General features: G+C 46.0%; 1 protein-coding gene across 4 annotated transcripts in view; it reads right to left on the bottom strand.

The window, feature by feature from the left end:
- Positions 1–8,811: 8,811 nt before the first annotated feature.
- Positions 8,812–26,526, bottom strand: part of SHF (Src homology 2 domain containing F) — a 378,180-nt gene continuing 360,465 nt past the window's right edge. For all 4 annotated transcript variants that reach the window (XM_085644027.1, XM_085644029.1, XM_085644028.1 and 1 more), the window contains one exon: positions 8,812–14,553. In XM_085644027.1, coding sequence (XP_085500153.1) covers positions 14,367–14,553 — 187 coding nt within the window. In that variant the 3' untranslated portion in view covers positions 8,812–14,366. The remainder of the gene's footprint in view (positions 14,554–26,526) is intronic.

The following is a 26,526-nucleotide window of genomic DNA, read 5'->3' as shown; positions in this document are numbered from 1 at the left end:
GTGTGTGAAGAGCTCTTTCTGCTACCGAGTCTGGGTTTGGAGAAGGTGACCATACGGACTTTTGAGCGCCTGCGTGCGCTGCTTAGCCTGCTATAGGTTTTAATTCCCTGTTTGGTATTTCAGTTGTGCTTAATTTGATTCGACCTTGTTTTTAATAACTATTCTTAAATTGCAAGCGCCCCCCCCCCCGGCCTACCTCTTGCACTATAATACCCCCCCTGGGGACCATTTGCACCGCCTTTGGCGGGTCCGGGACCACGGGCACCTGGGGTGATTCGGAGCGCCATCTTGGATTGGGGCTTGGGAACTCTCGCGTATTATCGCGAGACCTCGCCCGGAAGAGTCTATTTTAGGCAGTGCGAGCTAGTGGTCAGCCTGGAGAAGGTGACCATACGGACTTTTGAGCGCCTGCGTGCGCTGCTTAGCCTGCTATAGGTTTTAATTCCCTGTTTGGTATTTCAGTTGTGCTTAATTTGATTCGACCTTGTTTTTAATAACTATTCTTAAATTGCAAGCGCCCCCCCCCCCGGCCTACCTCTTGCACTATAATACCCCCCCTGGGGACCATTTGCACCGCCTTTGGCGGGTCCGGGACCACGGGCACCTGGGGTGATTCGGAGCGCCATCTTGGATTGGGGCTTGGGAACTCTCGCGTATTATCTCGAGACCTCGCCCGGAAGAGTCTATTTTAGGCAGTGCGAGCTAGTGGTCAGCCTGGAGAAGGTGACCATACGGACTTTTGAGCGCCTGCGTGCGCTGCTTAGCCTGCTATAGGTTTTAATTCCCTGTTTGGTATTTCAGTTGTGCTTAATTTGATTCGACCTTGTTTTTAATAACTATTCTTAAATTGCAAGCGCCCCCCCCCCCCCCCCGGCCTACCTCTTGCACTATAATACCCCCCCTGGGGACCATTTGCACCGCCTTTGGCGGGTCCGGGACCACGGGCACCTGGGGTGATTCGGAGCGCCATCTTGGATTGGGGCTTGGGAACTCTCGCGTATTATCGCGAGACCTCGCCCGGAAGAGTCTATTTTAGGCAGTGCGAGCTAGTGGTCAGCCTGGAGAAGGTGACCATACGGACTTTTGAGCGCCTGCGTGCGCTGCTTAGCCTGCTATAGGTTTTAATTCCCTGTTTGGTATTTCAGTTGTGCTTAATTTGATTCGACCTTGTTTTTAATAACTATTCTTAAATTGCAAGCGCCCCCCCCCCCGGCCTACCTCTTGCACTATAATACCCCCCCTGGGGACCATTTGCACCGCCTTTGGCGGGTCCGGGACCACGGGCACCTGGGGTGATTCGGAGCGCCATCTTGGATTGGGGCTTGGGAACTCTCGCGTATTATTGCGAGACCTCGCCCGGAAGAGTCTATTTTAGGCAGTGCGAGCTAGTGGTCAGCCTGGAGAAGGTGACCATACGGACTTTTGAGCGCCTGCGTGCGCTGCTTAGCCTGCTATAGGTTTTAATTCCCTGTTTGGTATTTCAGTTGTGCTTAATTTGATTCGACCTTGTTTTTAATAACTATTCTTAAATTGCAAGCGCCACCCCCCGGCCTACCTCTTGCACTATAATACCCCCCCTGGGGACCATTTGCACCGCCTTTTGCGGGTCCGGGACCACGGGCACCTGGGGTGATTCGGAGCGCCATCTTGGATTGGGGCTTGGGAACTCTCGCGTATTATCGCGAGACCTCGGACGGAAGAGTCTATTTTAGGCAGTGCGAGCTAGTGGTCAGCCTGGAGAAGGTGACCATACGGACTTTTGAGCACCTGCGTGCGCTGCTTAGCCTGCTATAGGTTTTAATTCCCTGTTTGGTATTTCAGTTGTGCTTAATTTGATTCGACCTTGTTTTTAATAACTATTCTTAAATTGCAAGCGCCCCCCCCCCGGCCTACCTCTTGCACTATAATACCCCCCCTGGGGACCATTTGCACCGCCTTTGGCGGGTCCGGGACCACGGGCACCTGGGGTGATTCGGAGCGCCATCTTGGATTGGGGCTTGGGAACTCTCGCGTATTATCGCGAGACCTCGCCCGGAAGAGTTTATTTTAGCCCACCGCTAGTCGCGCAGCGGTGACGCGCAGCGGGAGCGCCTTTCACTGCGCCTGAGTCGTGCCAGAGTCCTGCCCGTCTGCGCTCGTCAGCGCTAAGGCAGGGCTAGGGCAGGCCACTCCGGACAACTCAGGATGCCTACCATCAGGGAAATACACCAGCTGAGACAGTCAGTGGTATGTCATCATCATCATGTTGTGGACCCTCTATGTGGTCCCTATCATTGTCCCAGCTGTGCATTCGCCCTCCCCATCCCTAAGCCCATAAATTCTCTGTCGCGTAATGTTCACGCATCTAGGGCGAGAACAGTGGTTACCGACGGCACGAGCTGTGCATCCCTTAAGGTCTTTCATTTAAATGTCAGATCGCTTGTCTGCCATTGTATGGAAGTATTTGCTCTGCTAGAGGACGAACAACCAGACGTCTTCTTCCTTACGGAGACATGGCTACATGACCAGGCTATGGCGTCTATTAATTTAGCTTTACCCAGTGGGTACACGATGTATACCCTACACCGAAATTCCAGAGGAGGTGGCATAGCAGCCGCCGTAAAATCTTGTTACCCGTGTATCTGGCAGAAAAGTTCAGTGGCAGCTTGTGAGAGTGCGCAATTTAGCATTACCCTATCTCCTCACTTTACGCTGTCTGGATTACTTATCTACAGACCTCCGGGTCCTGATGGAATTTTCCGCCTCAGTCTCCCTGAGGTAGTGGCGTCTTTAGCTCTGAAGACAGCCAACTTTACAATTATCGGTGACCTCAACCTCCATATGGATCAACCACTTACCAGTTCAGTTAGTACATTACTAGCTGATCTTGAGGCCCTTAAAATTACCCAGCTGGTCGACCAAAGGACCCACAGCGGAGGGCATATACTCGACCCTTTTTTTACGAACATTCCGAATGTTCTACTTAGCGCTCCTACACCTATGGCCTGGACAGACCACTTCTTGGTACAAGGTCATATCACTTTATTGTCCCCTGTGTTCGAACCTTCTTCTCTAAGCGTTTTTAAACGCCCCTGGAAGAAGCTTCAATCAGAGGAATTTCAGCAGTTCCTCTTGACACACCGCGCTCCCTTTTCTACTGATATTACCTGTAGCTATGATAATTTTTGTGAATGGCTTACGTCAGCTCTTGACTCTTTCATACCTGTCAGGTGGACTAAAATTAGATCTAGTCCCTCGAGCCCCTGGTACACGGACTCACTTAGAATCCTCAAATCCGCCTGTAAAAAAGCGGAGCGTGCCTGGCGAAAAAGGTATGATGTTGAGCTCAAAAAAGCCTACAGATCTTGTACGAGGCACTACCATCAGGCTATTTGTAAAGCTAGAGCCGCCTACTACGCGATGGAAATCAAAAATAGCCCAAATCCGACCAAGATCATTTTTCAAATCTGTAAGGAGCTAACTAGTAAACAGATTGTGACTCCTGTCAAAGCTACATTGAACCAATGTGAAAAAATAGCCACTTTCTTTATAGAAAAAGTTGAGGCAATTTATAGATCTTTTTCCCAAAATTCTCGGGCTCTACGTCCGCCAAATACCAAGCTTCCTACCATCCCACAACTTCTCTCCATTTGTGGTCCCAACTCAGAGGAGTTTAAAGAACTAACTAGGAAAGTTAGGTCAGGTTCGCCTACGGACCCTTTGCGCCCAATACAATTTCAAGAGCTCGAAGAGTGCTGTTACCCGGCGATCCTTGATCTTATTAATCTATCCTTTGAAACAGGAAGTGTTCCGGTCAAATGGAAACAGGCGACCGTTGTACCTATTTTGAAAAAACCTTCCTTGGACCCCTCTCTTCCTGAGAGTTACCGTCCCATTTCCCTCCTCCCCTGGATCTCCAAGTTAGCGGAATCTCATGCCAACCACGTTTTGTCTTCCCATCTGCTGGAAGCTAACATCCTCGACCCCTCTCAAAACGGGTTTCGAGCACATCACAGCACTGAGACCGCTCTCCTTGCGGTAGTGGAACAAATTAGAAAGCTGCTTGATAGAGACCAAACGGTAGCGCTGATCCTGTTGGATCTCAGCGCTGCCTTTGATACCGTCTCCCATTCCATCCTTCTTCAGCGGCTTTCTGATGCGGGGGTTGGCCTGACTGCACTTGATTGGTTTCGGTCGTTTCTTACCGACCGATCCTTTCAGGTGTCTACACCGCCTTTTGTTTCCACCTCTCGTTCCATACTGCAAGGTGTCCCTCAGGGGTCGGCTCTCAGCCCGACTTTGTTTAATCTATACGTCCAACCCCTGGCAGAGGTTGCCCAGAGATACGGTCTGACCATGGTGTCTTACGCCGATGACACCCAGTTAGCGGTGGCACTGAATGGTGAGTCCGCATTGGACCCTGCTGCCTTTCAGGTCGCTTTGCGAGGGATCATGGAATGGATGTCTGACAACAAGTTGCAGCTAAATGCCTCAAAAACCGAGGTCTTAATCTTTGGAAAAAACACAGACCTTTGGGGCAACCAGTGGTGGCCTCCGGAGCTTGGCCCTGCCCCGGCGCCCGCTGAGGAAGTCAGGAATCTTGGGGTGTGGTTCGACAATAAGTTGTCCTACATTCCCCACACCAAAAGACTGGCCGGGATCTGCTTTGGCACCTTACAGTGTCTCAGACCTATTTTTAAATTTTTTGACCCCACAACCAGGCAAATCATAGTTCAGGCTATGGTTCTAAGTAGATTGGACTATGCTAGTTCACTTCTATTGGGATTGAACAAAGCTGAGCTTCTCCGCCTTCAGCGTATCCAAAACGCGGCGGCTAGGATGCTGGTCGGCTTGCCTCGCTTCTGTTCCGCCCGTCAAACCATCCAAAATTTGCACTGGCTCCCGGTGGAACAGAGGATCAAATTTAAGGCACTTTGCCTTACTTTTAAAATCCTAAAGCTGTCTACTCCTCCTATCCTTGCCCAGACTATATCCCCTTATCTCCCAAACAGAGCGCTTCGCTCTGCAGGATCAAATCTGGCAATTGTTCCCCGCTTCAAAAGAGCTAGAATGGGTGGACGTTCTTTTTCGGTGTTGGCTGCCTCACTTTGGAACACCCTCCCCCCTTCGCTTCGTTCTATCACCAATCTTCTTCCTTTCAGGAAATGTCTGAAAACTTTTCTGTTTGCCACGACCTAGTTCCTTCAGCTTATCCTGATTAGTATTCTCTCTCTGTTATGTTTTACCGTCTCCTCAGCGCCAGGACGCCATTTTGCTGCGGCATCTGTGCGCTATACAAAAAAGTTATAACATAACATAACATAACATAACATAACTGGTAACTCTACAGGTTGATTAAGATGGAAAGCAGAGATTACTGTGGGAAGGAATTTTGGATTTGTTCTCCACCTTGTTATGATGTATTTGTAAGAATGGTTCTTGTATAGTTAAAGCCTGGATCTCACTTACTCTCCTTATGGATGAGTATGTAAGACTAGATCTTTGTAAATGGAGTAAATAGCAAATGAGGTTCTGAATGGAAGCATCTAGCGGGTCAATTTTGTTGTTATTGCAGTAAATGATGAATCGCTTCCATTTGGCTGCATAGCAAGCTCTAGTAGTGGGACGTCTGGCTTCTTTGATAATGTTCATACAGTCTGGTGGGAGGTTAAGGTACCAGAACTCTAGGACTTCAGGAGCCAGATTGCTAGAGTCAGTTGTGCGGGATCTGGGTGTCTTATCTCTCCATGGGTCTGCGTGAGCAGTCTTGGGGAGAGACGTAGCTTTTGGTGTGGAACTACTGAGAGTTCGAGGAGTGTTGTGAACCACAGTTGCCATGCCCATGTGGGAGTAACTAGGATCATTGTGAGAGACTGTTGCTTGAGCTTGCGTACTACTAGCAGAATGAGTGGGAGTGGCGGAAAAGTGCAAGCAAATCTGCCTGACCAGTTCATCCATATCACATTGCCCTTGGACAACGGGTGTTGGAACCTGGCGGCGCAGGTTGGACATTTTACGTTTGTGTGTGTGGCGAACAGATCTATGTCTGGGTGACCCCACATGTGGAAAAATGATTGAAGAACTGGAAGATGAAGTTCCCACACGTGTATTTGCTGTGTCTGACGACTTAGCAGATCCGCAATCTGATTGTGCACTCCTGGAAGATTTCTGCAAGAAGATATAGGTTTTGCGGAATGGCCCATCTCCATATGCTTTGTGCTAGGTGAGACAACTGCAAAGAATGTGCTCCTCCTTGTTTCTGTATGTAGTACATTGCTGTCATATTGTCCGTGCAGACCAGAACAGCTTTGTTGCGGAGATGTGAGTGGAATGACTTTAATGCTAGAAATATTGCCAATAATTCTAGGTGATTGGTGTGGAGCACTTTTTGTTGAGTGGTCCACCTGCCCTGAGTTGTGTGGTTTAGGAGATGGGATCACCAGCTGGTGAGTGATGCGTCTGTTAGCACTAAAGGTTTTGTGTGTTCCACCACTGCAGAGAGTGATGTGTGCGGCTGTCCACCAACACCGGACCTGTAAGTTGAGCTTGAGCCATTCCTGTAAGGGGCGCATCTGAAGTCTTGCGTGAGGTACCATGAAAATGCAAGAGGCCATCATTCCTATGAGCTGCATAAACACTCGAGCTGGAAGGGAGTGCTGGGGCTGAAATTTTGTGATGAGTCTGCATACTGGCTATCCTGACTGGATTAGGGTACGCTAGAGCTTTGGAAGTGTCTATGGTGGCCTCTAGATACTGATGTAGGTGGGAGGGCTGTAGGTGTGACGGTGTGGTTTATTGTGAACCCCAAGTTGTGTAGCAGCTGAATTGTTTGGTGAGTGTGATGAACAAACTGACTGTGCGATTTGGCTTTTATCAGTCAATCGTCCAGGTATGGGAACACATGGATCTGCTGCCTCCGCAAGTGTGCGGCTATGACCGCGAGACACTTGGTGAAGACCCTGGGTGCTGTGGTTACTCCGAATGGGAGAACCTTGAACTGATAGTATTGGCCGTCCACTGTGAACCTTAGATATTTCCTGTGAGCATGGTGTAGGGTCATTATTTCCACCCCTTAGGTCATCATCATCCTGTGGTGGTGGTGGTGGGAGTATGGAGGAGGTATGAGAGACATTGGAAGAGAAGGAGGTTTAGTAGGAGTAACAGGAGAAAAGGGTCTTAATGGTGAAGTTGCACAGTCTTTTTTCTTCAAAGGCACCTCAGGGATGTGTGGGGTATCACACATCCCTGAGGTGCCTTTGAAGAAAAAAGACTGTTTCATGGGATATTGACAATATGGCCTGTTTTAGGTCCACATGCAATGTTTTTTTGTTTCGGATTGATAGGATCCGGGCAAAACAGTTCTTCCTCTTCAGAGTCTCCCTTCAGCGCAGACCTTTTTGGTTCCGAAAGTGGTTTCAATTTCGGATCTGGAGCCTTAGAAGGGGTTTGAGTCCTTTGACTTCGGTGTCGAGTCTGAAATCTTTTTCGGATCCGATAGTTGTTGATGTTTCTTCGGATCCGAGGCCTTCTGTTCATTCGGTGCCGGAGTGCTCTGTGCCATGGTTTTTTTGGGGACAGCTGGAGTAGGATGTGTTCCCGTTTTCGGCATCGACGGTGTTTTTGGGGCACCGACGTGCGGCTTGCTCGGTCTGGAGCTGCCGGAAGGCTTCTCCTTTGTCTTCGGAGCCAGGCCCAGAGGCAGGGCTTCTGAAGTTTTCTTTCGGTTTAGACTAAGGCCTTCAGGTGAAGTCTTGACTGAAGCCTTTGTTTTGTCAGTTGGGGTTGGGGCAGGGGCAGTTGTACTCACTCGTTGACCTGGAGTGATGTGGTCATCGGGGTCGGAGTCATCTGCTTCGGATACGATGTTGAGCTCCTTTAAATCCTCTGCCTCTGGAACATCGGGGCTTTTATCGAAGATGTCTTCGGGCACCGGTGCAGCCTGTTGCGCTATAATGTGTCGTTGAGCCCGGCAATCACGGATCGTTTTCTTCGACCGGAAGGAGGCGCAGGCTTGGCAATACTTTTCTTCGTGTTCAGGTGAGAGACAAAGGTTGCAGACCTTGTGTTGGTCGCTGTGTGGGAATTTAGCTCCACACTGGGGGTATTTTTTTAATGGAGTCCTTTCCATTAGCTGTAGGCCCAAATGGCGGCGATGGGCCCAGCGGCCCTCTTCGATGACCCGGAATCGAATTAGAGTTAGTGCGTCGAAACGCACGAAAACAGTACAGTCGAGTTTGCGATGGTTTGCGTGTCAAAAAGGTTAGGAAAATACGGTACCGAACCAGAGCGCTGAAGTTACATCCAAACCCGATGGCGGAAAAAAACTATCTGTTGATGGAGTCGATGCCCATGCACATCATCATCCAAGGGAGGAGTCACCTATCTCGTGACTACAAAAGACTTCTTCCAAAACAATAACAAGGTGCAAGCATCCGCGACCAACACCAGATGGCGATCTATGCAGCAGTATGAATTCTGCATCTCATATGCCTTGAACATCTGTTTACATTTTCATGGGTGCTTGAGCAAATACCAAAAGGTGGGTTGGGGGCTAGGACCAGCCTTTAGCACAAAATACGTGGACACGGTCACTGATAAGCAGCACATGTTGGATGATGCTTAAGCGGTCCCAGATAAAAAGCTGGGGATAGGGTTTTCTGTGATCTGGAAGAAAACATTTAGCATCATGGTAGGAAGTGGAAAGAATGCGGGAGGGGGAAGAGTGCTGGCATCCTTGGTCGCTCTACACTACACCGCCAGCAAGATATATAAAAGAAGGCATATCAACACAGCTTCATTAGGAGGTTAAATAACAAATGTCTTCAAATAGAGTACATTAAATAGACAGTTTTATTGAAACAGGCCAAAGTTTACAAATGCAAAAATAAAATAAACAAGTTTTTAACACGGCAAGTGCTGAGGCAGGGGACCTCTGATATCGGAGTCAACAGACATGTGCACCCCAACACTTCAGCCCAGTCATTCATCGTGATGCGGATGGCGTCAGACAACAGGTAAGGGAGGGGAACATGAAGTGCAACTGTCGATATAATTCACACTTCAAGAGTAAAACACCATGTTGGAATATATTTAGTGGCCAACCCTGTCATGTACTCTTTTATACTGTTACCCAGGTAGCTATGTATCCTCACCAAGCAGATTTTACCAGCCTTTACAGTGGATGTCAGTGCATGGTTTTCTTACAGAGACTGGTGTGTCCTAATGGTGACTTGTACGAGGTACCCTAGGACAGGCCCCTCTGCTAGTCAAGGTGTGCAATCGTTCTCATAAACGTTAATGAGATTACTTACAGCTAGGGAACATTCCAGCATTTGCTGTCCCAAAGCCATACTAAGGCTATATGTGTCTCCTTATACAAGGACATATTGGGGCCAGAGAGATACAGTGGTAAAAAGGATTCTAAAGAGGGCAAAAAAAAGATACAAGAAATGATATACTTGGTGAAAAGCTAGGCATTTGGCCTTGTCTTTACTTAGCTAGCTTGCTCAATGGTAGGGCACTTGTCCAGAACATGCTATTTTTCTCATTTTGAACACAACTACCCTAAGTCTTCAGACTTCAATATTCTAATCGTAGACCCCGCCATCTCTTAATGTCTGATAAAAGCTAATATACCTGCAGTTTCATAAGAGGTTGAAGGGCATTTTAATGGCTGGGAACATTTTGCACCACCCCATTTACCGTGATGGTGATCATTACTCAACTACAAAATGGTCAAGACAATACTTAGGCCAATGCATGGGCCCCATCCACTTAAATGGATCACTAAAGATAAACAGAAAGCAGGTGCCAAAACGTGGACGCTGAGCTGTAATACACCACTGGAAGCAGATCTTTCATGTTCCTGGGAGCCCAAACTTGGAACCATCTTCCTGTGGCCCTCAAAGTTACTGTGGAATTGTCCATGTTCAGGAAGCAATTAAAAACATGGCTATTCTGCAACTGAGTGCGTGATGTGTGGTAGTGGAGAGGTACCTGTTAGCGCCGAGACACTCTGTTGAGTAGCCGTGCGCTTTATAAATGCCAGTTCATTCATTCACTGCACACCAATGCTGCAGAACATTGCTGATGACTACCTGCTCACCCAAATCAGAGACACTGCTAGTAGGTCTTTTTTAACTCTGTACATTATTGCTTATTAATGCCACTGCAGACCTTCACTTCCAGGAAGATTTCACTTTAAACCCCCCTGGTCTCCACCTACACCATCATAACATTTTCTGAGGAAGGAGAAATACATCTTTGAGAATACTGGTAAACAAAGTCACTATGTCCACTGCGTTGCAGGCTCCTCCCTTAGAAGTGACAAGCACACCCTTCCCCCCCCCCCACCCCCCGAGGGAGGAGACCTATTTACTCATGTCAGGGATAGGAACGGTTGGATGAGAACGAATGCACGATGGGTTCTTTCAAAGACCTTAGCACGCTTAAAAATAGGTTGGTGTGAAGGCTGAGTAAGAGAGAGGAGGCTGAAGGAGGTCTGTCATGAGAAAGAATTCCACTTTAAAACCATACATTCGTCGAGCTTAGATTGTAAAGCCGAAACCAAGTGGCAAGTTTGTGCACTGTTTGTTTAATTTACATCAGTCTTTCTCTTTAACACCTCAAGATATACTAAAGGAATGTGTATATGTGTGTGCGCACACTGCCACTAGGTGATACTAGGAGAAAACCACGTTGGCACTGGAGGGCAAAAGGGAGAAGAAAAGAGTGGAGCTAAAATACATATGATAAGAGATAAGTAAAATAGAAGGGCAGAAGTGACAGTAGGGAAACTGCAGTAAAGGTTAGGAAAAGTAAAATGGAAGAGCAGTGAATAAAACAAGCATTGGCATAGCCAATAGGTCTCGCCTTTGGGACCTTATAAGTGTTTAGCCATGCAACAGTTGCATAACTAAATACTTATAAGGTCCCAAAAGCGAGACCTAGTGGCTATGCCAAGCGGCCGTGCGGCCGCGAAAGTGATCGCGATCAAACATCAAAGCGGCCGTGCGGTCGCGAAAGTGAAAGTAATCGCGGTAAAGCGCTGCGCGGGCGCCCGCACACATGCACTGTAGCTCTAGGCTGGCCTGGGAGCACTTTTTGGAGCCCTCTCAATAAGTCTCGCCAGACCAGCGCATGCGCTGGGTCAGGCGAGACCTAAAAAGCACAAGAGAAAGAATGGAGAAAGGGAGAAAACGGAAGTGAGAAAGGGAATTGGGATAAAAGTAGAGGAAGAAGGGTAGCTTAAGAGAGGAAAATGAAAAATACAATTAAGCGACAGGCTAGAGACAAAGGGCATTCAAAAAGGTTGAAAATGGGCAAATTGAGTGGAAAACAGAGGATAGATTTAGGAGACGAAAAATAGGGAAAGAGAATGAAAGGGGGATAGAAGAAAATAAACAGGAGGAAAAGGGGAGGACAAAAGTCGAAGTGAAAAAATGAATGGGCGACGAGAAAGGTAAATGCAAGAGGGACAGGAAGGTGAAGGTTGTGGGAAGAAAAGACAGGAGGTGGGGAAGTGTGCTTCCCAGTAGCATGTTCTGAATGTGCGTCTTGCAAGACAGTCAGGAACCAGAAAATGCAGGTCTTGCGCTCACGGACTTTAAAACAAATTACAGCTGAAGCAAAACAAATACAGAGTGGCCAGCCGTGGAGCGTTACCGCCTAAATCTGAAGAATATATGTTGACTTCAAATGCCCAATCCATAGACAGGCAACCCACCTCAGGTAATCCACCTCTACTTACGTGACAAAGTTAACTAACAGTCATCACATCAACTGGCCTTTTGAGACAAACATTACAATTGCTTGTGATTGTGTGCATATGAGCGTTTGGTGAAGAAGCAACATTTACAGGGCAAAAATAACACATTTTCTAAAGGAGTAACTGTCCTAAACCAAGACCAGTGACTTAAGACATGCAGTTATACAAGAAGATACAGTTATTTACACCACTTCATCTTCTACAAAAATAAAAATCTTCTGAAATACACATATATATCAGGGTGGAGTTTCAAGGAAACTGTTAATGGATAATGTTTTGTTACTGAACTGTTCACGGCTTTCCTGAGGACATAGTTCCTTAGACCCAAAGAAACCATCCTATGATCACTCCACTGCCAATTGATTTTCAAGGAAGGGAGAAATTCACCGTGAACTGGCAAATTACCTCCCGACATCCTCCTCCATCAATGCAGTTAAATTTCATTGCCAACATCCCTTAGCTTCCTCAAACGTAACTCCCTGAAACAGGGCAGATAGTTTAACGAATGCCCCGTAAAATGGCTGTGAGAAAGTTCAACATTGGCAGTTCGGATGTTCATCGCCGATGGCGTAGTTCTTACTGGTAATTGCAAAAAAAAAACTACAAAAGGAAAGACTATGTTGAAAAGAGAGAATGCCTGAAACAAGTCTGTGAGCTGAAAGAATGCCTCTCTCGCTACTGAAAGTCATTTTCAATTCTCTTCACAGATATGTCCACATAGGCTTCCAATATTTTGGCAGGCCCATTTTGCATCCCATCCGAGCTAATCCCTGGACGACAGCCCAAACCTATGTTTTCAGTGCACCTACTTTCCAGTGAAAAACTGGATCATGCCGAGTGTCCCGTCCTCTTTTGCATCAAGCTTGCTATACAGACCATAATAGGCTAGAGCCTAGACTATGCTAGACTTTTGATCTTCCCAAATAATTGCCCTCTCTGTAACTTTTATTTAAAAAAAATAAAAAAAAGGCTGCTACTAATAGTAACAATGGCACAAACCTCTGGCCGCCCTTCATTGGCTCTCTATCAGTGACAGAATCCCCTGTATCACATTATGCACTGTGCATGGTTCCATCTTTGGATGGGTGTTTGCATTTATAATCATAGGGTTGATCCCTATGTGCCTCTTGCCCATGTATATCTTCCTTTTCATTTTTGAAAATGTTCAGATATAGCAAAGCTCGCCTTGGAATAGGAGCTTCTCTGTGTTGGTGCCTATGCTAGGGAACACACTCCCTCCAGATCTCCATACTATTCCACCCTGACTACATTTCGAGAAGCCTTGAAGAGTTGTCTCTTCAAGGCTTTAATATCATAGAGGAATCGTTCACACTTTCCTTCAGCACAAAGCGATTCAAAACGTTCACTGGTGATTTGCCAACACCACAAAACAAAGAAATGGGCAGAGAACTAGCAGCACAGGAGATGTACGTAGAATTGTTCTTAATGCCTGCTCTCAAGCACTCCACAGAGGTTTACAGTTTGATGTTTAGGAAAAAAAAAGACACAAATCATCCTACAGTGGCCTGATATACTACCACAGTCTTATTGCCTCAGAGATCCACACATCAGCAGTACAAAAACACTCAACAAACCTTCTAGACCACGAACATCCCAAAGCATTATTGAACACTTCAACCTAGCTTAGGTGCTCCAAGAAGGTAGAAACCATCATTCACAAACATTGGCTGGCATGAAGTAGAACTTGGTGAGGTCAATGTGTAGAAACATACCTGATGGCACAGAAATGATCCCCAGAGTGAAAGAGACTGTGCGCTCATTGACAATACAAATATCCTGAAAATCCGATAGTAACAAGAGAGGATGGCCACGACTGGCTGTACAAAGGTGCCTCTCGCACCAGAGATAGCTACCTGTAATATACAGGGGCTGCCATGTTTTTCAGAGGCTATCTGGCATCACAATTTCTAACCACTTTTGACACACCAGGTTTATTCAAATTGAATGGACACTTGCTTTTCTAGACTTTACGCACACAAGTACATTGTGTTAAATTCTCAGAGAACAAGCAGAGTAGCTTTTCCATAAAATCTCTAGTTTTTTCTTTCTAAAGACTAAAATATTGGCCAGAAGAGCGTTAAAAAATAGAAATCATTGAGGTGGGTGGTTGAAATCCAAATTAGGGACAAGACCTTGAGGTTATCTGTAGTCCGATGGGTCTGAGGATAAACAAGTTTGACCGCACTTTCTGAAGTATATGGCAAATGGACACCGACCTACCCAACTGCGAGTACCATTTTACAGCATACAGGTGGAGAACTAGGGAATTAAATTACCAAGCACTTAAACCGTGGCACTGTATTGCAATATTATTGTTTGAACAGCTATGGACTAGTCACTTCAGATCCATGGGTTCAAGACCGAAATGATGAAACTGCCTTCCTGTTAGGCTAAATGTTCAAATTCTCTAATTTCACTGCCCCACAAGTTCTTCAGTCCTCTCTTGGAGCTGCAAGGCGTTTCATAATAATTTAACATATTGTAACAGACTGGTCCTTTTGTCTGCCACTGGCTCATGCTCAGCTTTTCCAACAGCTGCCGGTCCCAGCACGTACTAGCCTCTGTCCTGCAAGTGTTTACCAATGGTAGCATCAACCAGCTATAAAGTTCGGATGGCTACAGGATAAAGCAGAGACATGTGTTCAGCTCCTTTGATGGGCAGCTTGCGGCTGGCGTAGTGATGGATGATCTCAGGTACGCTGTCAAAAGGCAGGCTGTTCTGGCCCAGGATGTATTTGCTTTCTTTGGTTCTGGAGAGTTTCATGTGCATGAAGCCTTGATTACTCCTGTTCAGAGAGAAAGAAACAAAAGTCATCTTACTCCTTAATCAACACATTTGTGATACACTAATCTATGGCCTGAGGATGAAACATTTAATCCTAGCTGACCAATAAATAGACTCGCACATTTTTTTGTAGAAACTCATCATCCAAGTCACAGCTCGTCAGTGCTTGGACCTAGGCTTATGAGATCTGTTTTTGATATGGTCACCTAAGAAATGAACACCGCTCCTCAGATACAATCGGCCTAACTTTGACCATAATCTGAGCCACAAATATAAATAGCACATTTATTTGCTTAGAAACAAGCTTTCTCTCGCAATGAATAATTTTTTCTTTCCATCAACAATCTTAACATTCTCTTTCCTAAGACACTTTATTTGGAGCCCTCCCCTTATTTCCATCATGAAAACTTAACACCACCACTTTGTCTTCAATGTGTGGCACCACAACAGTGGCACTATATTAGGCATAGCCTTCCATCAGTGTCTTTAACCATCCACACACACTCATTCTCTTGGCACACCTGAAGGATATTAGGTCATTAGTTGTGCAGGATGTGAGGTTTGCTCAAGTAATAGGCCCACAATTCCCCTTACATTTTAGTGATTGACTCTCTCAAGGTAGTTAAGCACAGCAGTCCAAGGCCTACTCAGAGGAGGTGGCGTGGACCAGTAATCACCATTCTCTGACATGCAATAATAACAATAAATGATTGCCCACTCAGTGCTTTTTCCTCGAAAAAAGGAAAAGTACATTTATCACAAACACACACCAACTACTATACATGAATTCACAAATATATAAATAAGGCAGATAGAAATGCTTTTGTGACACTGTGAAACCACATGCCCCCCCAAAATCACATTACCCCCCTATCACCTACACTAGATATGACATCACAAAATAGGTGGGTATCACTTCAAATAAAATAGGCCATGTCAAGGTGTCAGCAAATCTATATAAAAGGCAAGCCTATTGTCTTTATTGAGGGGTCAAAACATCAGAATATAAGGAAAGCCTATTGGCTTTGTCAAGGGTTACCACATAAACAAGACCACAACAAGAAGGAGAAATGTAGCAAAACAAGAAAGCCAATACAGCACACCAAAACATGTATTCAAGTAGATCATATGAGTCAATCTATGTTGCAAGTAGATAATTATTTAGTGTTGACCAATTAGTCAGTCCATACAGTTCTGCAATGTTTCATAACCAGTATTCAAGACACGAAGGGCATTCCACAAGATTCTTTATCATAGAAAATGTATCCTTTATTGGTTCACTAGTCAAAATTAGGGGTCACAGGGATCCTCATTGGTTTCAAAATGCTTTGTGAATAGCAGCTGCTAAGAATCATTTAAGTCAGCATTTCCCAAACTGTGGGTCGCAAGTGGATTTTTGATGGGTGTTAAAGGAAAGGATGTCATTTTTTGTAACACACAACAAAATGTAAATACCTGCAAATGAACTGTACACTTTCAACAGTTAGGAAAGCAGAAATGAAGCACTTTTTTTGTAGTTCTTCAGTATGATGGAATCAATGATTTTAATGCGCTAATGGGGTCAAGTTACTTTACTTGGTGATGCACAATTAATTAAAAGGTCTTTAAGCCCAAATTCCACACATTGTCCTTTGTGTGCAACATCGTTTTATTAGTAAAAGTGAATATCTGTAAATGCAGTGGACATTTAAATGGAAAATGTGCAGTCTGTAAATTATAGTGACCGACCACACCATCCTCTAATTATTAAAGCTAGCTGGGCGACGAAAGTTTGCCATTCTAAAATGTGAGTTGTGGTTCTAAAAAAACGTGGGATGCTCTGATCGAAGTCACAGCTATGCACGAGAAGGCGCTCCGACAACAGTGCGGCCTGCAGTGGGATGTACTGCACTGTACCAGGCGCAGGCGCGAGCCCAGCTTTATGAGAAGTGCTGCTTCACTCTGGTGGGCACCCGAGAGCAGTTATTAAACGGTGAGTGCTGCCTCCCCACATCGATAAATGCACTAAATGAAAATGCCGTCCCTCTGTCATTTCTCATAAAGCGGAGGAGGCCGGCTCTGGCTCCCAGAGCATCTGTTTGAGGGATGGCTCTCGGGGGAGATGCGGCCAGCGTGGAGGCCTGCTGCAGACGACAGGACGAGAGGCCGGGCACTCATTAAAGCCTGCTGCCCAACACAGAGAGCAGGGAGGGACATCTGACCAGACTCTAAACACGAGCAGAGGCGAAAGGAAGTCAGTCACGCATGTGTGTGTAGGGTTATGTGTAGGGGTGGGCGGAATTTGCGTAACCGCGTTACGCAAATCTCCGCGAAACGGTAAAAAATCTCCGCGAACACGCAGAAATTCCGCGAACACGCGGAATTGCTTGTTCGCGATGCTTTTTTCCTGTTCACAATCACTGTTTGCGTGCTCGGGGAGAAATATCTCGCGAACACGCATTTAGAGAACGCGAACAAGCAAAAAATTTCGCGAAGTCGCGGAAAGCAAAATTTTGGGCAATTTCGCGTTCTCCGCGGAACGCGAAATTACCCAAATTCCGCAAATTCCGCGAGCGGAACGGAATTTACCGCCCAGGCCTAGTTATGTGTGCGCCTCGAAAGGGTATTAAGTGCTTTATAAGTGCAATCGAAAAGCTACGAACTTCTCTGCGCTGCCTGACGCGCTGTCCGCATACCAGGAGCAGGGGAAGCGAGTGCAAGACTATATGTCCAGTCGCACTAAGTGGAGTACGAGTGGAAACAAAGCAAATAAGGCTGCTGTAGGCCCGACAACTGCACAAAGCAGCAGCTGAATCACCATCAACCACAGTATCAAAGATGCAACCACTTTGTTCCATCAAATGGTATCGCGCCAGGTTTTGTAATCCTCCTCAGCTTTAGGTGCTGCACTAACGTTATCCTGCTCTCCCCCACTATGCATGCATGTGTTCTATCGCCCTCATCACGTTTGCTGCATTTCCACGCTGTGTATGATCATGCTCGCTATGCCTTCTCCCGCTGTCCTTCCCTCCACAGGCCTGCATTCCCTGCTCAAACAGTCTTTTCCTAAAGTATTACATTTCTTAGCTCCACATCATCACCTTTTCTATTTCTTTTTACAACACTACCTTAGCAATAACAATTATTTCTAGAGCATCATCGTTACATTGTCCTCCTGTCCTTCAGCTCAATCTAGGCAGCCTGCCCTCTACCTTACTTCCTGCCAAACTTGCTGCAGCTTCTGCCAGGACATCCTGCCTCTCTCTACCTTCCGTTTCTCTGTGCCACGCGCATCGCCTCTTCTACTGCCCGTCTTCCCTCCAAAGCACTTCCCTACTGAAGGAAGCTGGCTTATGGTGCACACTTATGTAAGTGAAGCACCTTGCACCAATCCAGGCAACCCTTATGGGGATTCTAGTGGTCTTAGACAGCCAAAGAAAGCTCTCCACGAGGAAGTTGTGGAGAGCAGGCTTAAGGCTTATCCAGGAAGAGTGTAAACCAGCTTGTTTTACCAGATCTAATCATACACTGTAGGTTAAATGAAAAAAAAAGAACCTCACAGTGCGTATATACAAATATGACTATTTATTACAAAGCACTCACAGGCACCTTGGTATATTCCCTTCCCGGAGATATCAACACAAATACACAACACTACATCAATTGCAAATAAGGTAAGTAGCACAAAATGCAGTGGTCTCCAGGGGGAGACCAAACCATATACTTAAATGTCTAATGCAAACTGCGACCGAAGATATGACTTGGATCAGGAGACTCCGAGAATCTGGGGATACAGGGGGCCACCCAAGGTAAGTACCCAGGAACCCCACGGAGGGTGTGTGCAGAGTGGAAATACAGCTGCGTACTCAATAGAAGTCAATGGGAAAGTCGCAGTTGCAGTTTAGAAGGACCCTCCCCAGTGGACCCTGAAGAAACTCCATGGAAGACAGAAGGTTGGAAAGTAACCCCACCCGTGGATACCCCAGGACCTAGGATATCTACACCAGGTAATCCAGGTGCATAGGGGCAAAATGACAGAAACCGCCACAGGCCACAATCGAGGACTTAAAAAAAGATGCCGCTGGCCTAGACTGTGCATGAGTCTGGCGGAATCTAAGGGTGGATTCTTGAAGTGAAGAACCAGCAAGCAGAGGAGACAGAGTCTATGCCACTCAGAAGTGACCAGGAGGCATGGAAGAGAAATGCCCACCGATATCAGAAGGTTCAGGAGTGCAGCTGTGAGAACCAGGCGACACGGAGGAAGACCAAAAGCAGTGCACGAGCTGTGCCATATCTGAAGTCGAGAACCAGGGGTCGGTGTCCGGCGGGAGCACTAACAAGCCTTGGCAGCTGCAACACACATAGAAAGCGAAGGAGGAGCAATGTTGGGACCAGCAAGGTCCAAGGGACTCATCACAAGTATGAGAGTTAGAGCAGACCCGAGCAAGCAGGGAGCTCACTGGAGCAGTAGAAGACCCTTAAGAGGACCCACAAGCTGTAGTCACAGGAGTCACAAGTGGACCTTGAGCAGCTCATCAAAGATGAAGGCCCACGGTGCAGAGGATGGAGTGAGGACGCTGTTCTTGGCAGGAAGAGATGCTGGAGGCTTGAGCTTCTTGTAGCCCTAAGGCCTCTGGAGTGCAGGGCACACACGATTTCAACATGTTTGATTACAAACATGCCCAGGTCCTGTACAGCCACTACATAGTTAGCCATCGCGTAGTGACAGATGGCCACTATATGTATCAAAATGGCTGACCGCACTTACAAAGCCTGGAGAATCTACTCCGGGTTTTATAGGGGTGTCCTGCTCATGCAGAGGCATCCACACACTTATAACCTATCACCCTGCCATAAGGATTTAAAGGTCAGCCTTAGGGGTGACCTATAGATTTTAAGTGTAGTGACCTCCGATATAAGAAAACGTATATCTGTCGTAAGTGGCTCTAGCACCAACTCACACAGGCTGCGATGGCAGGCCTGTAGTCACAGTTTGAATGGTCTTTCATGGGTGGCACAATACATATTGGAGCCCAAGGGAGACTCATGGGTACCTATGCCCAGCTTATCTTAGTACCATTTACTAGGGACTTGTAAGGGCACACCAGTAGTCAATTGGGGAGGTACAGAAGTACTTACCATAGTCAATTTAGGGAGGAAGCACAGTGACTGGAGTCCTGATTAGCAGGATCCCAGTCAGACTAGTCACAAAAACATATGAAATCCACCAAAAAGTGGGGGTAACCATGAAAGCAGATCCTACTTTCCTACACTAACTTTGTTAGATTCTCGCACTACTAACTCCCCCTTTGGGAGTCATGACCCTATAAGGGTCCTCCTCTGCTCCTTTCACTACACAACAGCATCACCCTTCTTGCCCTTTTCATCGTTCCTCCCTCTGACCCGTCCTCTTCTTACCCACGTCTTCCCTTCATAGTATGATTTTTGTTGCCTCCTACTAATGCCTCTTCCCTGAGTAGCACCTTCTTTGTCATTTTCTCCTCTTTTCTTCATGGGCTCCTTTTCAGGCTGCCACTCTCTAAGCAGGAGCACAGAGACATCAACGGGCAAGGTCTGATCCCGCGGCCACACTGCGCACACAATAGGTTTTTGGGCTATTTTAGTCACTTTGAAGAGTTGGCAGCTCACAGTCCGTCAGAGAAGAGCCCTGGCTGGAACCATTTCAAATGGATAAGATCTTTTATGATTTTCCCAGCCAGCCAACTGCAAACCAATGCGAGACCCGCTTCAGTTGACTAATGAAAACTAATGCGTGCTTCACAAGCCACCGAGGGCACGGCGGATGAATCAATCCTTGCCTGGAAGACAAGCCCTAATGCTTCTAAAAGTTTTAAAGGTTTGGGAGGTGAATTCGACATACAGTTTCAAAAGAGCTTTTTTTAATTTAAAAAGAGCAGGCGGGGATCAGGGTACCGACCCCAGTAAGCGAGTGAAACCGTGACATAAGATGGTAGCTGCTTTTCAAAGGAAAGCAAAAATCGATCTTCATACTGCCCTGGTTCTGACAGCGGAATCAAAGTGATGACTGCTCACACTGGCCATGTGTCCACATAATAATTTCATTATAACACATTGATATGTGTCCTAGGGTAGCATCCAGAGCAGTACATCAGTGTGCTGGAGGCAAGGAATGTTAGCACGTGACACACAGCACCTGTCTTCCGGGGAATGCATGTGACATTACACATGCACTTGAGACCGACATCAGAATGATCGGAAACCGAGATGGGAATGTGCCAGAGAGCCATCAAGCTGGCACTCTGTGGGTACGGGTCAAGGGTAACACCAGGGCACGCTCAATACTGATCAGGGCATAGCATGACCTAATCTGAACATGTTGTAGGTGTGTATGTAAACCTTACAGACACACCTACAACAATAGCTTCTAATCAGCCGATAAAATCACATTTCACTTTACTGTTACTCCAACAAATACTTATTTCGAAATCTATTTCTTCACATCTGAGCCATACACCAGTCCAGATATCTCAATTACAATCATATATTAATTATTTGTATTAATTTGTAGAGGCATTACGGTAGTTCTACAAAAACACCAAGGTCACAATTGGCGTTTATTATTGAATTGAGGGGTAGGTAGGCATAGCACTTTATCATTACATTAACCTCTACTTGTGTTAACTTTTTTTTGTCAATTTGTTTTATTGCAGTTTAAAAAGGTAACTTGTTAAACTCATTGCAGCAACACAGAAAGCCAAGAGTGACAAGAAGCTAAGGTAAAACACAGCTTTCCTACAAGTACTCGGCAAGGTCCGACCCCTATACAGATACCAATGACCACTTAGAGGATCTGCTCAGAGAACCATCACCATAATACTGGCTGTATCTGTGCCACATTTACTCGAGTTCACATTGTAAGATAAAACCTAAATAATTGGACAAAACAATCCCGTGACTTGTGGCTCATGCGCACTGAGAATAAGAGGAGGTTCATGGGATGGCAGGAGCGGACACATAAGGGGAAGGGGCAGCGGAGCATGCACCCCGCCCTTCCCAGGCCTACCCTGGCCTGGGGCGGACAGCGCATTCATAAATGCCATTGTTTGGAATTTGTCAACTAGGTGGGGCTTTTTTGAGAGAGTAATATTTAAGTCAAGCAAGAAAAAAGCAACTTTAGTTTCATGGTTTTCTTTAAGTTTTGGTGGTGGCAGATTAGACCTTGACCGTGGTTAAATAGAATAATCAAATAGCGCATCAAAAAGTTTTGTTATTTAAGGTGAACAAATATAAAAAAAATACTCTTCAAGAAACCCAGTATGAAGGTTAGAAGGTAATAAATACAATGCAATTGGGCTGGTGTTGAACAACATGACGGCTACTCTAGGAAATGTCTCAGAAGAAGCTGCAAGAGTAGTACAGATAACAATGAGGTCGGATCCAAAAAATACAATATTTGGTTTTATATCCATACCTTCTTTGTATTGTTCTTGCACAATGCAGTGATTGCGGGAACTTTACTTTGGCTTCAGAGAGGTGATATAAGTGGTAGATCCGAAAGTGCAAATATGAGGCATTTCTTTACTAAATAGGTTATGATGCAGTTGTAAACTCAGCGGACAATTTTTTTTCGAAATATATCTAACAATGCAGCACAAAAAACGTCTTTCTAGTACATTCGAGGCGCATTCTCACCTAAATCAGAAGCAGCAATTTTTGATCATTAGACATTTGATGTCAACTTCAATATGGATTTTAATAAGGAAGTTATCACTGTTCAGCCTATAACTGAAAAATATAGACCAGGTGAACTACTTCAGATGTATGGAAATTATCTTGAGCTACAACAAGTATGACTGCTATACAGTGACGTTCGGAAGGACTACAATAGTGAACACCCCACGCATAACTGGCAGTAGAGACCACCCCAAATCACCTGTTGGGGCTATCCGCAATTATTTTAATGAAATTAATATGAAGGGTTTACATGTGTTGGTGGAAGTATTTCATGAGTCTGCAAAGGAAAGGAAATTTGCCAACCACAAAGGATTCAATTACGACTTTAATTCTTAAAAAAGGTTGAAATCAGCAAAGTTGTACTAGCTATTGCTGGATAGCCCTATGTGATGCAAATTTAAAGCTTCCCAAGAACGCATTGGCAGTGTGAATAAATCAAGTTGTGGTTACGTTTATATGAGGAAAGCAACATTGTTATAACCCAATATTTTAAATACCGTTGCTACATGTGCTTTCAAGACATCCTATTGGCAAATCCATTTTATTCCATGTAGAACATGGCATGAAAGAGGGTCTTGGCTTGAACACATGTCTCGCCAGTAAGTGTACCTATGAGAGGGATTGATACCATGGCAGTAAACAGCAGAGAACAACTGCTCATGTCCCTTTATGACCTCTACCAATCAGTAATAATTCCTCTGGATTTATATCCATCATCTGAGAGAGCAGACCACTACTAAATTAAAGATTAAAGGAGACTGCTGGAATCAAAAGCATTGCACTGAAATGGAATGAATCACTCTATAAAAAAATCAATTGAGTCAATCATAACCGGGTCCCTTTCAATCCACAAGTAGGAAAGTTTCATATGGTGGGCCCATGCCTCATTCTTAGCTCTGCTGCTCTTCAGTATAGACATTTGCCTAATGACAGAGTCAACTGAACACCACAATCTAAACTTACAGATTACTGCAGACAGTACTCCCAGTCACCTAAATCACTTCCATCTTTGACATGGCACAGGCTGTGCTGACATTTAAGCAAACAATCGGTGGTCAAATAGCAGCGCAATTCCATCAGCATGGACTCCAGCCTTAAGAGCACCTTCAATTGCAACCAAGTACATAGGAAACCTTGTGATTTTGGGGGCGGGGGGGCGTATTGCAATGCCTATTTTGTACCCCTGTCACACCTACCAAATAAACACTGATCTTCCGAATTTTGCATTGAGTGGATCTAACCACATTGCTAGTAACCGATCGACTGGACTCTAGCAATGTGGCATAAGCATTGCATAGCAAAAATGCGAACTCACCAGAAAAAACATATACAATATCAACCAACAAAGCTATCCCTCAGCTGGAAAAATAAATGGGATGACACCAAAACTTCATTTAATACACGACAATGACAGCAACTGAATCCAGTATCCTACATAAAGCAGTGTGCATAAAGAGTTGTGGATCAATAACCCAAGTTACACAGAGAAGTGGGTCAAACACTACATGCCGACGAGAGACAACATCCATGCAAGGCCAATACCAGCTGCTTGCCTAAATTAAAGTAACAAAAAATGAGAAAGGGAGATCCGAAGCAGGATGAAATTTAAAACTAATCATTGCTCTCCACTCACCACTCCTGCCATTAGGGTGCAAATGATCTATCTAATCCTGAGGAAGCTACTGAAAAGTAAGCTATTCAGAACATCATATGATTAAGCGCTCCTACCCCTTAATTGAATATGCTACTTACCAGTATGCATCTGTTCTTGGCATGTAGGGCTGCTGACATTCATATCTGTGCATAGATCGCCGCCTAGTGTTGGGTCCGGATGTTTGCACGTTGTTGTCCTGGAAGAGTCTTCGAAGTATCCTGGGATAGGTGACTCCTCCCCTGGACTACAGTGCGCATGGGCATCCTCTCCATCCTCAGATTGTTTTTCGCCATTGTGGCAGTGATGGAGTAGATACAGAAAGTGATGACCATGCTTTACAGTAATTGAGAGCTGCAGCTGCTACAGGCGCCGGGGAGGAGGGAGGGCGATATGAATGTCAGCAGCCCTACATGCCAAGAACAGATGCATACCGGTAAGTAGCATATTCAGTTCGAGGCATGTGGGCTGCTGAATTCATATCTGTGCATAGAATATATAGCAGTGCCCTCTTATTAGCGGCGGCTACCAGTGCCAGCTGCAGCGGTCTGAAAAAGAGTTTTGAGAACAGCCTGTCCTACAGCTGCCTGCTGTTTTGATTGCACATCTACACAATAGTGTTTGGTAAATGTATGTGTAGTGGACCAGGTGGCTGCTCTACATATATCATGCAAAGGAATGTTTCCTAGGAAAGCCATGGAGGCCCCTAACTTACGTGTTGAGTGGGCTCGTGGTGGAATCGTTAATGTGCGTTTAGCCTTTTGATAGCAAATTTGAATACATTTAACGATCCATCTGGCTATACCTGCTTTGGAGATAGCGTTACCTTTGTGGTGTGGGGCAAAGGCAACGAAAAGCTGTTTTGTTTTCCTAAAGGGTTTGGTCCTGTCGATATAATACATGAGGGCCCTTTTTACATCTAGTGTATGGAGTGCCCTTTCTGCGACAGTCTGTGGGTTTTGAAAGAAAACAGGCAGTTCAATCGTTTGATTCATGTGGAACTGCGATACCACCTTGGGCATGAATTTGGGGTTGGTACGGAGTACGACCCTGTTGGCGTGAACCTGTATAAATGGCTCTTGGACGGTTAGTGCCTGGAGTTCACTAACTCTTCGTAAAGAAGTTATTGCTACTAGGAAAGCTACTTTCCAGGTAAGGAATTGAATCTCGCATGAGTGTAGAGGTTCAAAGGGTGGACCCATCAGGCGTGTGAGGACCAAGTTGAGGTTCCACATTGGGGCTGGTGGGTGGCTAGGTGGAATGATTTGTTTGAGTCCTTCCAAGAATGCTTTGATGGCAGGCACTCTGAATAGAGAGAGGTGCTGCCTGGTCTGCAGATAGGCTGATATTGCGGTCAAATGGACACGTATAGAGGTGTACGCCAGATTGCATCGGTATAGGTGTAAGAGGTAACAAATGATGTTTTGGATGGATGCGTCTAGCGGGTTAATGTCATTATTATTGCAATAAATGACGAACCTTTTCCATTTGGCTGCATAGCAAGCTCTGGTAGTGGGTCTCCTGGCCTCCTTAATGATGTCCATACAGTCAGGTGGCAGGTTTAGGTAGCCAAACTCTAGGACTTCAGGAGCCAGATTGCCAGGTTCAGCTGTTGCGGATCTGGGTGCTGAATCTCTCCATGGTTCTGCGTCAAATGCTCGGGTTTGATCCGCAGCCTTTGATGCGGGACCACGGAAAGTTCGAGAAAGGTGGTGTACCACGGCTGGCGTGCCCACGTTGGAGCAACCAGGACGAGCGTCAGTGAGTGTTGTCTGAGTTTGCGTGCCACCAGCGGTATCAGTGGTGCTGGGGGAAAAGCGTACGCAAATCTGCCGGACCAGTTCATCCATATCGCATTGCCCTGCGACTGCGGATGTGGGAACCTGGCGGCAAAGCTTTGGCATTTTGCGTTTGCTTGTGGCGAATAGGTCCATCTCTGGATGACCCCACTGCTGGAAGTACGGTTGGAGTACTGATGGGTGTAACTCCCACTCGTGCATCTGGTGGCTGTGTCTGCTGAGCAGATCCGCCATCTGGTTGTCCTTGCCGGGGAGGTGTTCTGCCATGAGGAACATGTTCCTCTGAATGGCCCACTTCCACATGCTCTGAGCCAGATGAGACAACTGTGGAGAGTGTGTTCCTCCCTGCTTCTGTATGTAGTACATGGCAGTCATGTTGTCCGTCCGGATCAACACGACTTTTTTGCACAAGTGTACTTTGAATGCTTTCATAGCGAGGAAGATTGCCATCAGCTCTAGAAGGTTGATGTGCATCTTCTTTTGTTGTTGCGTCCATAGTCCCTGCACTGTGTAATGGAGTACATGAGCTCCCCATCCCTGGAGAGACGCGTCCGCCGTCAGTATTACTGTAGGACAGGCTCTTGGAACGGTCGGCCTTTGCAAAGGTTTTGTGGATTCCACCAATGCAGAGAGTTGTATGCCCGACCGCTCACCAACACTAGGTCTTTCAACTGTCCTTGAGCCTGATTCCACTGATGTGCTAAGCACTCCTGAAGCGGGCGCATATGTAGTCTCGCGTGTGGGACTATGAAGATGCAGGAGGCCATCATGCCTATCAACTGCATGAACACTCGCGCGGGAAGGGAGTGTTGTGGTTTGAACTTGGAAA

Source organism: Triturus cristatus, chromosome 3_1 (genome assembly GCF_964204655.1).
Source record: "Triturus cristatus chromosome 3_1, aTriCri1.1, whole genome shotgun sequence".
Lineage (NCBI taxonomy): Eukaryota > Metazoa > Chordata > Amphibia > Caudata > Salamandridae > Triturus > Triturus cristatus.
The sequence above is the reverse complement of the archived record's forward strand: the minus strand, read 5'-3'. Positions and strand labels throughout refer to the sequence as shown.